Source organism: Siniperca chuatsi, linkage group LG21 (genome assembly GCF_020085105.1).
Source record: "Siniperca chuatsi isolate FFG_IHB_CAS linkage group LG21, ASM2008510v1, whole genome shotgun sequence".
NCBI classification, from domain to species: Eukaryota; Metazoa; Chordata; class Actinopteri; order Centrarchiformes; family Sinipercidae; genus Siniperca; species Siniperca chuatsi.
The window spans coordinates 5267796-5286353 of record NC_058062.1 but is presented as its reverse complement, the minus strand read 5'-3'; the positions used below and the strand labels follow the sequence as shown (position 1 = coordinate 5286353).

At 39.6% G+C, this 18558-nt stretch overlaps 1 protein-coding gene across 3 annotated transcripts in view; it reads right to left on the bottom strand.

Annotated features, from left to right (window-relative positions):
• LOC122868874 (speckle type BTB/POZ protein) overlaps positions 1-18558 on the bottom strand; it is a 157154-nt gene that overhangs the window by 78992 nt on the left and 59604 nt on the right. For all 3 annotated transcript variants that reach the window (XR_006376196.1, XR_006376197.1, XM_044181285.1), the window contains exons 7-8: positions 6879-7056; positions 1502-1557 (exon numbers count right to left, since the gene is read on the bottom strand). Coding sequence is in view for 1 of the 3 variants with exons in the window: in XM_044181285.1 (XP_044037220.1) it covers positions 1502-1557; positions 6879-7056 (234 nt within the window). In the remaining 2 variants the exon portion in view is untranslated. The remainder of the gene's footprint in view (positions 1-1501; positions 1558-6878; positions 7057-18558) is intronic.

Sequence of the window (18558 nt, the reverse complement as noted above, 5' to 3'; positions counted from 1 at the left end):
ATGTGCACACAGCATGCAGCGGTGAAAGACTTACATGTACACTGAGCCACAAATATAAAATAAATAAACTTCTATTTGACGCATCCATAATATCAACTGCACTTAGAGCCACTAAACATCAACTTACACAGGCTGTATATAGAGTACAGGTTTCAGTGAACTTCATTTAACTTACTAAAAAACATTTGAATGCTTCAGTACTTGACATTAAGGTTAAGAAAGGTTTTGTTTCACCTCACATTCTGCCTGAACACACCATAAAAATTCTCAATTATGTTAAGTAAAGCACACACGATGGATGAAATGGTTAGCATATTGTTCTACCCGGTTCTCTATCAAACTTTTCATTAAGTGAAAATCAGACTGCACGGAGACAAAATATCTTGTGATTGCTTTGACTTAAATTTAAGTTTGTACATGTAAATACTTAAATGTTTTGATTTTTTTTAGTTTAAATACTTTTTCAGATCATTTCAAGCCCCCATGTGTAGAATAGAGCCCAACTGATAAATTAGCCAGGCTGATAATATCAGCCGATACTAGCTTATCACAAAAATATCGGTGATGGCAGATACAGTATGTCAGTCAATAAGTTAATGCCCAGTCACGGCAGATGGTGGCACAGTGACATTCCTTCGGCTTATTCGCAAAATATTTGGTTCCAGGAGCTTGGTGACTGACTGTAGTCGCAGGGATATTTGCCGAACTACTGTAGCTGGCAAGCTAACTGCTAACAGGTTAACGTAGTGGGAACACGCTAGTCACACAGCTCACAACATTTACATCATATAATTCAATAAAGAGTTACTGAATTCTCCAGTTGCTAACAGGACACTAAGTTCACACAGTTCATTCAAAAGATGTATTTGTATCATTGACTCTTGCCTCATAACTGTCTGCAAATTTATCTTTCTGTGGAGCAGTTTATACTCTGATAGAGGATTATTAAATAAAAGTGGATGGTCCAACACATCTAATTAGCTACAATAGCTCCATTCAGCTTGCTATTGGTCAACGGCACAAATTCGTGTGTTAAAGTTCACCAAAGTTGGACTGATTTAGATTGCCCATTCCACTGGAATGGATTAATTTTACTGCAATGTTTGGTCGTTGTAAATGCTGGTGAGACTGGGCCTTAAAAAGACATTGCAGTACAAAAATGCTAAATATATGTTATACGTAACTTAGAAATAGATGATTGTGTTGAAAGCAACACAGACTGCACTAATTTTCACTGGCATTGTCTCATTTTGTCAACACCACCTTGTGCCTTCACATTAATTTGAAAGATACTATAATCACATACAAATTCTACACATAGTGGCTTTAAAGATACCAGGTAATAGAGTTGCAGTCAACAAGACATCAAGGAACATGTGCAGACACACTTGGATGTTTTGGGAGGTGAGCACTTCCTGACGCAATAGAGAGAAAGATCAGAATTTTGACATTCAACTCGCCACTGAGGGAGCAGGAACAACAAGTCAAGTGCTCGACTCACCTTCTTACTTTCTTCCATCTCGTGCTCAAACATGGCACTGAACACCGGCGAGCGAGCTGAAACAGAGAGAGAAACAAAAGACAGAGAGAGAGAGAGAGGGGGAGGTTATTGTGTGTAATGTTGATGCATGGTGAGGTTTCTGATATCCGTTAACAGGCCGCCACAGGGCCAGAGGAGAGCAAGGGGGATGATTGACAGCAGTGACAGCAGTAGAAGCATCATGTGGAAAAAGTCGACTGCAGTTTTGTCCTGCTGACAGACGCATGACAACCTCTGAGGTGTGTTTAGCCGGAATGCAATGCTGGTAGACTGACTTGACTGGAGCTTATTTGATACATTATGCTTTAATTAAGGTCTCTCTTCCTGTTTTGATAACATGGTCACCTGCTGCCACTCAACATAGACTATTCTATCATGCTAGCTATAGAGGACTGCTAAGGCTTATTTTCGTCAAAAGGAGCAGATATGTTTTAAGTGATTTTCACCCAGCTTTTATGTCGCTGCAAATCCAAAGTTTGTTCCGTCTCTTACTGCAAGAGGACACTGTTCGCCACAGTTTACAAATCCTTTTAAAGGAAGGACAGTTCAGACTATGCTTCCATTTACAGAAAATGGAAAGTGTAAAAAAGTAAAGGGGAGAAACAATGCAAAAGAGCTGCTGTTTATGTGCTTAAGTCCCTCAAAGTAAAAGAAAACAGTTAAGTTTGCAATGCAAAGGGCATTTTTATAATCCAATTTTCAACCAGATTTCATATTATTGATTTTCTTAAATCAGATTTTGCCACACTTTCTAAAACACAGATAAATTCACAGTTTAAATAACCAAATCCCCCAAAGTACTGGAGCTATTGATAAAAAAGAACTCATGGATGATTTTAGTATTTGTATTTTTATCACTAAACAGGTTTAAAGGCAAAACACAGTGTGTTTCCTCTCTTATTACTCCAGACATGACCCCAGTTAGAGAGGTTATGTTTAATCTTCAGCATAGACCGGTCCATGCTAGCTGTCTGATCCAACCACAGCACTTCAAATAAACATAAATCAGCCCCACTTCTGTTGTACTTGAAATCACTGCTGTATGATAATTCTGCATTCTTAAAATAATCATCACATCATGTCTCTGCAGTTCTGCTTAAGGCAACGACACAGTGTATTTTCTCTCTTCTCCTGGTTGTGACAGCGGTTAGTTTCGACACAGGCTGAGGCTAAACCTCACAGATGGAGCTAAGTCTGTGTCTGAACACGATTATCAGTTAGTTGTTTAACAGCAGAGAGCGTCTCTACAAAAGGTTAGACCTTTGCCTTTTACTGTGAATCACATATCAACAAGTGTTCTGATAAGGTTCACTTTGTTTGATTAGGTGCTCATTGGGTAACACTTTACGTTATTGTTCACTAATGAATGCCTAATTAACTAGTGATTAAAATTTAACAAATGTTATAACACATTATTAAGTATGTGTCAAAGTCAGTGATATGCTAATTCATTTAAGTACTTAATAATGAGTTATTAACCGCAGAGCTAGCTGCCCATTTAATTACTCATTTGGAAACATGGTGTCATCCATCAACTATGCACAAACCACAAATAAGTGTAATACTGATAATAATATTAAAATGTGGGCATAAGCCAATAAGTGAATGATACGTTAACAATGGGGTGTATAAGGTCAGCACCTGCTGCTTCAGCAGTAACTAAAATCAACATAATAAATAACACAGTAACTAACATCAGGTCCCACCGCATTCAGCTTTCATAAGTGTGTTTCAGATATGCTGTGGCTCAGAGTCAGAATAACTTCCTAGGTCAGGCCAGAAACAAAAACGGCAAAAAGTTGAACCTCTGGGTATCCCCACAACTTCTATTTTAAGGAGTAACAGAAAAACAAAAAACTGGACATAAACATTGTTAACATAATGTAATTTAATGTTTTCAGGTAAATCAATTGAGTTGTCAAGGTATTTTTAAGTAAGAAAGGCCCTCATTCCTTTTATCTTCTGATCAGATTGTAGATGTGACAGGATGGCATCAAAATCCTTTTTCAGTCAGTGTCAGTGGGGTACGCTAATGTTTTACCACACAGCAGTGGGAAGACTAAAGTTGTAGAAGCTCAAAAGTTGAATGGATGGTTAACTAACTACTCAACTGTCAGGCTTGTTTAAGGAATCGGTGAAATAGACATAAAAAAATAACTTTTACATACTTCTTTTCTGCTTTCTCTCAAGAGGTAATTTGTTTTGTTTACACTGGAGGCAAGGGAAGCTGGCCAGACAACTTAAGGTTTTGGACAGTTGGTTTGTAAGAACTACAAAAAAAAAACCTTCACCAATGATGAGGATTTTGCTTTCAGCAAATATAAAGCTACATGACAGAGAACTAAAAAGAGGGAGTTTGTTAGTCTGTCTCAGTCATCCAGGTCATAGGATATCTAGAAGTCAAAGACAGCTGGACTTGTAGATTCTTGGTTCTTTGCAGTTGCCTTAAATTATACAGCATGCCAAAGAGTCATATATCAGGGACATGATGTTGGTGCCAATCCTTTTGTCACACATCAGGCAAACTCAGCAACTGACAAAAATCCTAAAAAAGTTAGTGCAGTCATTAATTGATGACTGCCTCCTGGAGCACTGAAACCAAACTTAACAATAACAATAAATGGCCAGGTAGGACTATGGGGACAAACCTACAATAAGTCTGTCTGGTGCAGCTCAATACTGGTGAGCTCATACTGCAGCAACAAAGGGAAGGGGCGGGCGAGAGAGAGAAAGAGCGAGAGGGAGAGAGAGGGAGAGGGTCATAGAAAGTGAAAGGAGGGAGAGGAGAGAGAAAATCAGAGGAAGAGAACAGTAGACAGAAATGGGAGTAAGGGAACTGAGAAAAATTTGAGAGGAGAGAAAGAGATAAAGAATTAAAGACTGAAAGGAAGACAAATAATAGAGGGATTTGGGGGAGAGAGCGAGAGGCAGGAGAGGGGAACAGTGAAAGGCGAAGGAAAACAGAGGGGAGAAAGAGGCAAGAATGAAAAAGGGAGACATGAAAGTGAAAGGAGGTATACTGAGAAAAGGTAAGAAGGATGTAGAAAAGAAAATAAAGGAAAGGTAGGAGACAGAGAGAGAGACCTAGAGTGGTATAAAGCCAATGTGGAGCCAATTTGAGTTGCTCTCCCTCCTTCGTTTGATCCCTCTCTGTCCATCTCCACGGCGATTAACGGCCGGGAGAGTTGTCACGGGAACGGCCAAGAGGGGGAATAACGAGGAGGAGGGACGTCATCTGGACCAAGTAGAGCAGAGAGAGAGAGAGAGAGAGCGAGAGGGGGAGACCCCAAACCACAGCAGTACATAATTAAAATGGCTCCTCACACACACATTTCAACAAATCCAATAATGAACAGCCTCTCTTTGCCCCCCCAGAGACACACAGTTCACCAGTTTCCTCAAACTTCACTACCTGATACTGCCTGTCATCAAAGTGCCAGTATCTGCGACAGGTTGTTCTCCATGCATCGTGTGTTTGTGCTAACATAACCGGGTGTGGTCAATATGGACTCTATGAAGGCTAATAACAACACAAACAGGTGCTCAAAGTGCCAATAGCTGATACTTTGTACGGATATTCAATGTATTCAAATTTAACCATCCCTGTGGCAAGCAAAATTATTCATACAATTAAAAATCTTCCCCTGGAATTCAATTCCTGTCACAGTGGAAAAGCATCTGAAACAGCATTTAGACCGAATCTAAAACTCTCAAATGAGACGCAGGATAATGACAAAATTCACCCTGAAAAATAACAAACTCTACCACATATATTAGTTTGGAAGTGATCCAGTCTTTAAACTGTTAGTCAATTACTTAATTAGTCAACTGACAGAAAATTAATCAGCACAAATTTTGATAACGTATTAATTTAAGTCACTTACCAGGCAAAAATGCCAAATATTCACCGGTTCTAGCTTCTCGAATGTGAGGATCAGCTTTTCTCTGTTTTATATAATTGGAATTTCAGTATCCGAGTTTTGGACTGTTGGTCAGACAAAACAAGCTGTCTGAGGACGTCACCTTGGACTCTATTATAAATGCAGTATCTAAAGGTAGATAAACTGACTTGGATACCTTGGAAATTGTGATGGGCAGTTTGTACTATTTTCTGACATTTTATAAACGAAACTATTAAAGGTGGGGTACGCGATTCTAATCCAATACACGTCTTTTTGTCAAATTCAGCGAATATCTCCTCACGGTACGCTAGCTGTCCGTTCAGTGTGTGCGCTGGAAAAAACTCTGGTGTTTGTACACAGCGCTGGCTGTAAATGGGAAACAAACAAAGCAGCTCGGACCGGGCCACACAAGGTAACGGGGGTAACGTTAAATGACTTGCCCACGGACATTCAGGTTACTTTCTAGTTTGCCAAGATATGCTGCTGTTGTGATGTTAGCTATAGTAGCAGGAGAGTTGTGAGTATCGCTGTCTGGAGCTGCTGTGCTGCTCTGGGAAACCGTCTCGTCCTCTCTGGCTGTTAGCCTCGCAGCAGCAACTGTAAGGACAGTTTGCTAACGTTAGTTACATTACTTGGTGTGTTGTTGTTCGCTCTATATCATGGTATTTGTCATGGTGTTGGATTTCTCCAGAATCGCATACCCCACCTTTAAATCAATTAACCTAAAAAAATAATCAACAATGAAAATAACCAATAGTTGCAGGCCTAAAGTGAACAATGCTTATTCTTCAATCTAACATACTACAATATACCAGTCTAACCCTAATTGTGCCAGTTTGTATATACCACATAGCTGTAGTAAACTTCTGTATTAGTCTATACGCTGCTCCATTTATGATGCCGTGTGCATGTTCCCGCCACATGGGAATAACCATCTGCATAACCGTTTAAAGTTAAAAGCAACATCTTGGAAGTTTTCACATGTTAAAACTCAAATTTACCAAGACACCACAATAGAATTGTACTAAGGCCACAACTTGTTCATGAACAAAGTTTTAAACTTCATGTTTTAGTGTTATGGTACGGTCTGGCCAGGAAAAAGGACATGATATCATGATATCGTGTCCTACCATGGCATCTTTAGGAATTGTGACTACACAATGACTTGAATGAAAACCTTTCACCACCTGAATACTAAGTATAAGTCTTTATCTATCATCTTTTTCAGATATGATGAATTAAAACTCCAACATGTAATATTTATGGGGAGCTATTGGCAGAAATGGAATATAATATTTAGTATGTAAGTAAGTATGTTTTCAGTTTCTCCTACACGCTTGGAACAGGAGATATTCAAATGGTTGCAAACTGCAATTTCAATGTTAGATGCCACTAATTCCTACATACCTACATACATCTTCAAAGGATATTCTCACCTGCTAGGATGGCTTTGTGCGCCTGGAATTTCTGGCCGGCAACACACAGGGAGCAGTCAGTAAATCTAGAGTTTTCCCACAAATCTCCGAGCTCCTCAGCCAGCCTGCAGTCAGGAACCTTCACCATGTTCATTGTGTTCTGGCCTGAGATGTTCACAGAGTCCTGCACCACACTCACCTGAAAACACACACACATATACAGATTACATAAGTCAAATTTTACATTGTATTAGCTTCTTTTGCTGGTCTGCATATTGTAGTATTAGTAGTAGACTTTTAGTAGTTAACACACTCACTTGTTCACACAGAGGCAAATAAATAGCATGCCATGTTCATAAAAAGACAATTTATCAGTCAATCAAACATGCTGTGAATGATTAATGTGGGTTCTCTGCCTCTGTAATCAATACATCAGCCACTCAATATGGAGGCTATTCAAAGACAACCGATTCTTCCTTCTTTATCCAATCAGATTGGCTACGCTCTTAAATAAGCTAGAAAATCGGCATTGAAGTCAAATTGGGTGTGTGAGTGTGTGTGTGTGTGTGTGTGTGTGTGTGTGTGCATGAGTTGTGTGTATGTCTTCCCTGCTGACTTCACCACCTGTTCCAGACAATGTCAACCAGACTCATTTATCTCTCAACAGGACTCACTGCAAACACACACACACACACACGAGCAGGCTCACGAGCACAAACACAACCTCACATTCTCACACACACACTAATTACTAAGTAATTTCCGACAGCCCGGATTGACTGACTTGCAGATTTTTACCTGCTTGCTGTGCCATCTAATCAAACAGTACCAGTTTGTCACCCATAGCCTTGCTTAGAATATGTTTTTTTAGTTAGTTAGTTAGATAGTTACAATTTGTGATAAATCAGTCTGAGAGGGAAAAGAATTCCACTAATTTCCGGTGAAAAAGAATTCTAGTGTGATAATGGTTAGCATAAATAGAGTATTGAAGTGCGCAGAGCCGTATTCACGGTTCCTGAAGTAATTTAGCCATTAACAATGTTAGACAATGGCCTGTTGGATTACTTCTAATTCTTGGATGGACATACAACTCTCCCATTTGATTCATAAGTACAAACAATGAGTATCTCTGTTGAAAAGATTCTGGTTCACTGAAAAAAAAAATCAAAAGGTGCACAACTGTGTTTTAAACAATTTTAGAAGTGAAGACAAGAGAGCATTGCAGTGAGAAACATCCAGGCAGCAAGCTTAAAATTCTGTTGTTCCAGCATGTACTGGTGAATGAGAAATGCATTCAGCAGCTTTCAGATATTGGATCAATTTGGATTTGGATCAACTGACCAACTATGGTGCACTGTAAAAACACCAACTTTTATTTTTTGGTATAAATAAGGATTTAAAATTGGTCAGGCTTAGAAATCTCAATTTACTGTCTTTAAAGTAAAAAATGTAAGTTGTGGCAACAAACCGAGCCAGACTCTTGCTTCAACAAATGATTGAGTCCTGACAACTTACAATCTTAGACTGTGATCATTACAAAGTGAGAAGGTTCTGTTAACTTGTCCTCTTCTGTTGTCAGAAGAACTTTCAGAACTTAATAAATAAATGTAATAAAGTAGTATGGTGCATGAGGGGGTCAAACCTAATAATGCTTTACAAATGAAAAATAAATATAACTGGAAATCATGTCAAACAGCTCTGGACAATATAAATAAACAGTGGTTGGCTCAACTTAATTCCACAAGTTTGTCTATTTTACACTTTTAAGTTATTTAAACAAAAAAGTATCCGTTGACCATACACATAATTTGAAATTTGATGAACCTAACATAGAAGTTTGATTAAACAAACAGTAGATTTGAAACAACTAGCCAGAAATATTTTGTAGCTGGTTGCCTTATTTTTTGAGTTTTCTAAGCTTCTACATTTTTACAGTGTGCTTTGTTTTGTTAAGAGTGATTAACTGTCCTGTATATGCTAGAACTCTGATTAACACTCATATGTTCACATCTCCGGATGGTGTGTTTTCCATAATAACCCTGGCTGCTGAGGCTCATGGGTACAGTAGTATTTAGAGCTACATGTATTTGACATACCAAACTGACTGAAGAAAATAACATCTCCTCATGTTGAAATAAAGTTGAAATATTTGACAGCCTTAACATAATCCTGTGGTACTTTTAAATCATCGTCCTGCGTTTCAGTGTCGAGGAACATTAAGGTGATCATTTAGTATAACCAAGTATAACCAATACTCTCCCTGGAACATTGCGGGATAATGTTACTTTGATTCTGCTATATTTTCTTTCCTGACAATATAATACATAATTACATTAACAATATAAATATCTAATTTCTTTTTAATTATGATAGTGCTAATGCACTCTAAACGGAAACTTTTTTATATGAACTCCACAAATGTTTATATAATGTTTTCAGTCAATTTAAAGTGTATACCATTATGTTATACAGGGGATTTTAACAAAAAAATAAACATTTTTGCATTATCCAGCACATTATAACAAAAGTACATTGTATTTATCATTACATTATGACACTGTTTAATTGGTTGTTTTTTACATTCTGCACAATTATGACTGTCCGCTCAGTGATAACACCAAATAAGCAAAACACTTGGGGATAATATTTGTTCCCTGTTTTCATTGCTGACAGCTCCTAATCACATTCAACGCACTGTTTTCAAGAAAAAGGTTAAAAATCCTCACAACATCCCAACAAAGTGACCTTGCTGTTAAAGCTTCAGCCGGGGAGGCTGACACCCAAACCCCCCGCCCCCCCCCCAAAAAAGCAGCCAAGCTCCCTCCTCATCCATCCATCTGCCCTCCTATTCGTCCAATGCCACATCCATCCACCTATTCAACTCGCACAAAAAGACTCCTAGAAAAGGAGGAGAAGCACATACAATAGAGAAGTGCGTGGCAAGCAGGAAATTGAATGTCAAGGAGCCTTGTTTGTTCCTGATGGAGGTTTGAGGGTTAGCCTGAAGGGGACAGAAAGACAGAGAGAAAGAGAGGCAGATAGAAAGATAGTAAAACAGAAAAAGAGAGTGAGAAGAAGGAGGAGGAGAGAGGGGAAGATATAGGGATAATAAAAGGCAGAGAGAATACAGATGCAGAGATACCAAGCAACAGACGGACAGAGAATAGAGAGGCCATCACAACCAAATGGGGGCGGGGGTGTGAGCGAGCTATTAGTGGGATCTACAGTTGAGAGATGGCCTCTCATAAGCAGCAGCTCATTTCTGGCACAGAATTGCCAGGGACAAAGTGAGAACAAAATGTGACTTTTCTGAACAGAGGAGCATTCGAAGTATTCTTCAGTGTGTGAGTATATGAGTGTGAATGTATGTGTGTGTGTGTGTGAATGTGTGTGACAGTCTGGTTTCCACAGCTGGCTCTATTAATCACACTCCAGGGGGATGCAGGTCTGACTGACTGACACACATCCATCTCCACACACACACACACACACACACACACACACCTTCATATGAGGAAGAGACAGTCTCGCGCACAGACTCTGGCATTCATAAAACACTGATTAGCAATACAGAAACCTGGGAGAAAGAGAGCTGCTGTGCACAGGAGAGAGAAAAACAACAGAGAGAAAAACAGAGGAGAGACTGACGGACAAAGAGACAGAGGACAGAAGTTCAATGAGCTCAAGTTGGAATGAAAAATGGCTTTAGGAGAGGAAGAGGAGGAGGGTGGCGAGTCCAGCGCTGTGTCCTGAGTACACACAGAAAAAATAAACAAGTGCTGAAAAGCGAATTGGAAGAGAAGCCAGTGAGCTTGGTCAATGTGTTTCGGTATAAATATCCCAATTAGCATGGCGGAGCCTTTGCTGGGCTCTCAGACGCAGCGTGGCAGAACCAGTCTAATTACTGGCTAACTTGACCAATTATTCCACTGTTCAACCAGGCAGAAACTAAATCGCAGCACCTGGTTATTTAGACACACCGGCTGCCCTGACAGTCTTCACGCCATTAGCTGTCATCTTCAGTCATTGTCAACCTCCTCCTCTTTCTCCTTGCATCCTCCTCCAAACACTCCTTCTCATACTTGAGGAGTGGACAGGGATGTGGCCAGTTTAGACACATTTGTATTTGCAGGCAAATATACCCAAAATTTATAATGTTCAATTATTGTATCAATTTAAATGGCTTATATAATAATATGTATTTTAGATTTTAAAACAAGTTTGTACCAGAGTCTACAGCCATGCTAGCAGCTCTGTGAGGCTGTAGGCATGGCGACAATGTGTTAACATGCTGTGTTTAACAGGTTATGTTTAACCCTCATGTTTAGCTAGTTAGCAGTTAGAGTAAAGCTGAGTCTGATGGGAATGCCATTAGTTTTACAGGTGTCTGGTCACAAACCAAAGTATTGGACAAAATGAAATTTTGACCAGATCATGGCGCTTGATAAGTTAAAGGATCACTACGGTGATTACAATTCATCCTGAGAGTGACATGAATGTTTGTACTAAATCTCATAGGAATTCATCCAATAGTTGTCAAGATGTTTCACTTAAAAACAAAAATGTCAGACTGCTGGTGGCTCTGTCATGAATTTAATGAAAACTGAGTCAATACTTTTTAAGATACCGAGTAATGTGTAAATCAAGGGCAAATTCTGACCTGATGGTGGCGCCAGACTAAAGCTTCGAGAGTCACCAAAGTCATTAAGAATCATCCATTGGGGGCTATAAATATCCCTGACAAATTTCATGGTAATCCAGTCAGCAGTGGTGAACTAAAGTGTTGGACTGACTGACCAACCAAACACGTGAATGACTGACTTTTATTCCCCAGTGGTGTTAATGATGATGATGATTATGATGATGACAGAAACACATTCTGTATACAACCTCAGGTAAAGAATAACAGTAATGAAGAATCATTGCCGCTATATCACCACAATCATCATTTGTTTTGGTAATTACGTTCCCCAGATAAGTACTAACTAAAGCGCTCGCCTCCCAGTTAGTTCCTCAGACATCAAGATGGATCTGTCGTAAGCTGCAACTCAAACCTCCAGGCAATGCAGAGTTAATATTGAGTTTCAGTACACAGATGATTTATTCATAATGCATCAATCTTTTTCTGCCTGTTTATGTGTTTGTTTATAGATTTACAGTGTTGTGCCATGCGTGAAATAGTTTGAAAAAGATAAATTAATTAATCAAATAAAAATCATTAAGTTAAAGAACACTTGTTCATTCTCAAACACGTAAACATGATGCACAGATCAGGGACACAAACAAACACATGGACAGACACATTCATACACTCACCTTATCAAACTACACACACACACACACACACACACACACACACACACACACACACACACATACAGAGAGCCTCATATGAGACCACACCACTTACTTCAGCTGTATGATTTAAAAAGGAAATCTAAGCTTTTCTTTTTTGGCGTAATTTCTTCCTTGCTTCCCTCTTGCTGTTAAATTAGCAATAGATCATTTGCATGAACATTATTTGAATTTGCACATTGCATAGTTTTACTGACTGGATTTGGGGCAGGCTCCCTTGTAATCTGAGGCGTGTTGCTGCTGACTTTATGGGTAACTATATGATGTATATCTCAACTGGCTTCTTCCAAACCCCCTTACCATACATTTTCATGACTGTCAACACAAACATCAAATTTAAGAAACTTTAAGGCATTCTAGCTCCATATTAGATTTGGAAAATTTGTGTATATAACATATGTTAGTTATGACTAGATAAGCACCTGTTTGATTGGGGAAATAATGGCGAGCTTCAATATTTGCCTGCTGACAGGCAAGCACAATTTCTCATGAGCTTACCAGAATCTATGTAGAAGTTGTGTTTTCGTGACAGATGACTGATCTTTTCACTGACTTGTAAATGTGTAAATTAATACATTTTTTTGAGACATTCTTCTATGGAATAAACAAACAAAAACTGACAGAATGGGGGGGGGGCTGCCCAATTCTGCTAGCAGAGGCAGGGTCCGAGAGTAAGTTTTAGAAATGGCTGCCAGGTAGGCAAACAGCTATTGCCAGAATGGTATCCATATTTTTCTAATTCATAAGTGGCGTGATAATGGTCCTGTGTAATTACACCCCGTATTTCAATAATAAAAACTGCTACCAAGATTGGTTGAACATATTCAATTGTCCAAGTCCACTGTGCACCTGCTGCAGCCCACTGTCACTATTTTTTATTCACCTTCTTCTATTTGCTTCCAGTGTTTTGATGAAACTACTACTTGTCTTTCATTCAGTTTTGGCTGTCTCAGTATCGGGTCTACTGTCTTCTGGGTTACACGTTGTTGTTGACAGGTTATCACTAGACTATTTTATTCCACACTTCACTTCCAGTTTTTATTTCCAGGAGAGTAAATCAATACAACAACAGCACTCTTATTTGCCTAGGTAAAATTCTACACTCTAAGCATTGGATACATGAGAAGGGCTGCCTAACAGTGGCAACCACACCACTGATTGACAGCGATCCAAATCTGGTGGCCCGGGGCAACTGTGAAATCTACTATTGAGCTTTGTGGAGGTACCTATTGAAACATTTAATAAAAACTGAATTGCACAATATAAGTGAAACAAATGTGTTCTATCCTTTACAACATTAACTGTATTATATCTGCACTGTGTTTCAAATCAAACACCATATTGGTCATTGGTTTGTATGTTGCCGCTTGGGAGGAACAAAACAAATGTATTCAAAAAATTCATTACAATTTTATTAAAAGTTAATTATAGAAAGAAACAAGTGTTTGAGGGAAATACTGTACATTACATATTTTATTACACACTGAATATCTAAGATTTAACAAAGTGGGTCTGTATTTGCTGAGAAATGAGAAAAGGGATAGAATGACCAGTAACTCCAGTATTTTCATTAAAACCACAAATACACACACAAACACTTTTTATCTAGAACAGCTTAATAGATCTGTGATCTTTAAACTTGTCGTCTGAACCCCCGAGCACAAAACTCATCACCAGCTTTTTATAATGCATGACTGGCCCTTCACTCTCCAGCCAGCCAGAGTAAACAGGCGCGATGTCACAGACCCACTCTGCAGCGCTCTTTCTCCCTCTCCCTTTCTTATTCACCCTCTCCACCCACTTTTAGATGTAATTACTCACAAAAATTAAAAACACTCAACACAAGAGCAATGACAGGATATTTTAGTTAGGAGAAAGACTCTGATACAGGAGTCAGAGTTAGTCGCTCTCTGGCAGCTGCAACAGGTGACTGACTCTGACTAAAACTAAGAATAATAGCAGAATCTCATTTGTTCCTGACACCACTAAACAAACATAGCCCAAATCCCAACGCTATTAAACAAAAGTCAAGAATAAACACTGTATTCACTCTCCTCAGAGGACAACAGCTAGAACCTCACCTTCTTTAATTACAGGCTATTCATTTCATCCAAGTTGGTGATAATTGTATTTCAAGTACCTTCTTCAACCGATATGGAGTTAATGGAAGTTCTTACAGTAGCTGTCCTGACAAGATACTGTTTGGTAGGTCTTTTCCTCGGAGCACAATAAGTGATGTGTTTTTATATATAAATAAAAAACTGGGCAGTTAGCCTGAACAGCAACAGACACCAAGCCAGAGGAGGCAAAGAAAAGAGCACCACATCACAGAACATAACAAAAAACACTCATAACAAATCAAAGACTAAAGACTGCCAATGTAACAAGACTGAGCAGCCACAGTAAGATGAAGAGCTGCAGGAGAGAGGCTGCACACCTCCAACTCCTCAGCAAGGTAACTCATTTTACTGTGTCTTGCTGTTTTGTGGAAAACTACTACTACTACTACTGCTGCTGCTGCTGCTGCTGCTGCTGCTCATGGCACGATGGAAAAAGGCTGATTATTAACGACTTCATTATTAAAACAATGTGATCTTTTTGGCTGCACTGTAAACAGATACATCAGTTACTCTTCTTTTGTATTCCTGACAAAGTAGACCTGTAGTATGAACCAGTAACCACGGGCAACGCCAAATCAACCAGGACTGAAATCTTATGGATTATAATTTTAAACAACTTGCTGTTTCGCTGTAGTTTTTGCTGAGACCTGAAAACTTTAACTTGACTGTCATGATTATTTACTCAAATTTAATCACACCACTGTGTGTACCCATTCATGTGTTACAGTGGTCAGTTCAGTGGCTCAGTCCACATAGAGGCAGGCCAGCCTACCATTGACACAGAGGTCTTTGGGTGAATCTACACAGACAGAGGAATATTTCATGCATGATTTGAAGTCAAGCTGCTGAACGAGCATTGTGGCCTGCGCCCCCAATTCACAGCCAAGTGTGTTGTGCCTGGCCAGCCTTGTTCTTACACATACACACGCAGACACAGGCTTTCAGACATGAGTTTTCACACACATACGCACACTCAGTATCACCACTGGCAGTGAGCATGAGCCTCTGCATGCCATCTGTGAGCACCAGCCATTTGGGTCTCTTTTTAAATAGTTTTGTTTTCTCTGCTGGAAGATCATAGACACTAAAGGGATCGCTTTGAGACTACGAGGCCCGATCTAAAGTGCTTGAAGGAAATGTTTGGACAAAGAAAATAAATAAATAAGCAGGCAAAAGTTCCCTGTTTGTTCAATTTCTGCTGTCTTAACTCTGGGAGAAGCAGAGGGCTTTTGATGGGATATAAAAGACCTGTTGATGTGGTGTTGGTGCAAAAGTGTTGCAAAGGCAGTATCAATTAAAGGATCCGTTGTGGCTCAAAAATTGGTGCCGACAAACTATCACAGTTGAAATCCCATTGCAAGAGAAGGATGAAGCTTCCAGTCTGTTTGCTCATTCTCTTCCTATGTCTCTCAGCATTTGTATTTCCATCTTTTTTATTAGGTCTCCAGTCCCCTTTTTAAATTATCCAAATCATCTCACCTTTTTCACTTTTGCTCCCTGTTCTGTTTAGGCAAAAACAGAACTGTATAAATGTATTTTACCTAATTTTCCAGGAATAAAAGATTGTTTTTGTCTTCCCCTTTTACCTACACAAACCCAAGTCAAATCTCTATGTGCATAAATTCTACCTCGCCCCATCCTCCCTGTGTCTCTTCTCTTCCCACCTCTGCCTCTTTATCCTGCTCCACGAGCTGGTTATGTGCATGTGTGTGTGTGTGTGTGTGTGTGTTCAGTGTGCAGGGAGGGAGCAGCTGGAGCATCTGCAGTCGTCTCCTCTGACAGCAGCACGGCATATGGCAGGGTGCTGTGAAGGATGGGTGCTGTCACCCGGCAAAGTGCTTACCCACCGACAAGAGAGGCAAGCCGCACTAACACCATGAGGAAGAGGAGGAAACAGCTGAACATCAGCACCCAACTCATTTATTCTCCCACTGCCACCTCGCTCCAGGAGGGACGCAGTGGAGGAGCCTTAAAGAAAAGACCTCCGACCGTCTAGCAGTGGCCAGTAAGACGCCAGTAAATGCATTTCAGTAAATTGCATCAAAGATCATCTATGCAGAAACTAAACCAATCGAGAGGAAAACACTGGCTCATCTTCCAGTTTATACATGCAGGAGCTGATCCTCACATATTCACTCATCACCCTTTTGTGTGTCACACAGAGGTGTATAATCCTGCATGACTGGTTATCATACAGTGCATGCACAGCTTTTTGCCTCTTATTTTGTCTCACATGTTACCACTGTGAATTTAATGGTACTTTTTTCTCCAAAAAGTACTTATTGCAAAAATGTATATTTAAACTCTAGAGCTGAACAGTATTTCCAGCTTGAGTGTAATTTTATCTCAAAGACAGTGAAATAAAAAATACATTTTCCAAGCTCTAATCCTGCTGTGTTCCTGTGTTAACTGTTCAGTTATTTCTTGGTGCTAAATATATGTCATTTTTGAGTATTTTTATACTTATTTTTATGGATTTTAGTTGGCAAAAATGTTGTTCACATTTCCAAAGAATGTTGCTAAGGTCTGTTTTACTAGTTTCTCCTTCGTCCTCCTCCTGATCTAACAACGTGGGTGCGCATCTCACAACAGCACCATATCACCTTGTTTTTGCTCAGCCACACTCATTATTAACTGATATAATCACATCAGAAGGATCTGATTTAAATGCCTCTCATAACTAAACCCCTCCCACATACTCTGTCTGTCCTCATACTCGTCTCCTCGTCTCCTCGTCTCCTCGTTCCTCCGTCCTCCTGCCTGTAACCCGGAAATCGATCTCAGCGTGCCATCTTGAAGGACATCTTAATTCCCAAAATGCATCTCAAGGCACGAGGTGAGAGGAGGTTTGTCTTTTCGGCATGTGTCACACAAGAGGCGTGGCACACAGCTTGAATATGTGGGGGAGGGGTGGGGGCCGGACTCTACAAGTGATACTTTTGTATTTGCAAGTTGTATTAATGATTTAAGATGATCAAATGTGCGATCAAACTTTCTGCCCTTCACTGTTTTTGTAGCGCCTCAGAAGGTGCTGTTCTAACTGCATTCCTTAAAGGTTATATTGGTAACATTTTTAAGTAGACTAATATTTAAAAAGAAATAATACATCCACAGAGCTTTTAGAAAGGTGCAGAATAAAAGTATCACTTTCCCTAAAAAAATAGGGATTGTGAATTAATAACCATGAAATATGCAGGAAACTGGCAACCACTGGGATGGAATGGGGGGGTTGTCATCTAGTGGCTGGATGTCATCAGTGTTATCAATAGTACCTTTGAGCACATTTCACCTTGATATTAATTATGTTTTAATCAGCTACTCCCATTATGTGTCTGCAAATATCATTCCAAAAGTATAGTCCTGTGACAGTGCAACTGGGGCTGTGGGTTAAATCTGAGGTCAATTTTACTTTGTCAGTGTGTTTGTGTGTAGGCCGATATAATATGCGGTAACCTATATAACTCAATCACATATATAATATACTGTATATCACTCAATCCTATTATACTTTATGTCACTTCATTTGTATAGTATTTTTCATACACACGTAGTGATTCACACAATAAAATATTTAAAGGCTAATATATACTGTACGTGTGTGTGTTTGTGTGTTAAATAAAAGAAAAAGTATGACATCTGTACATTCTTGTCACATTATGCCACATTGTGAATTGAATTAAAAGTAAATATATAAGTTCTCGTGAACACTGTTATGCTTATCTGACAGAGATCATAAAATACAGTGGTAGGCTTAACAAAACAATGGACAGATGATGCAGCTGTGCAGCTGCGCCACACGTCGTATTTAATTTACGTTGCTTTAAAATGACGAAGCAAGGGGTCCCGAGTCTCTTCCTCGGCCCCTCCGCTCGCATCTCTGGTGGGAGGGACTGTGACGCGAGGAAAGGAGCGAGGAGAGGGATCGAGGAGGTAGGCTACAAACTGAGAAATGAGAAAGGCCTTGAGATTGTGGCCGCAATCACAAAATATACACAAGGAACACACAGCACCGCAACCGGTGGAGGGAGAGAGAGAGAGGAGAGAGATGGACAGACAGATCAGGTGGAGGTGGAGATGGTGTTGATATGGATGTTAATACTGAGGTATTTGCAGCCAAACGCACACAGGACAAGGAAAAGTTTAGTTGCAGTCTGTAGTGATTTTGCAGTTCAACTCAAACCACAACATCCATCCACTATTCCTTTGCATTACAGTAATCAGATGTC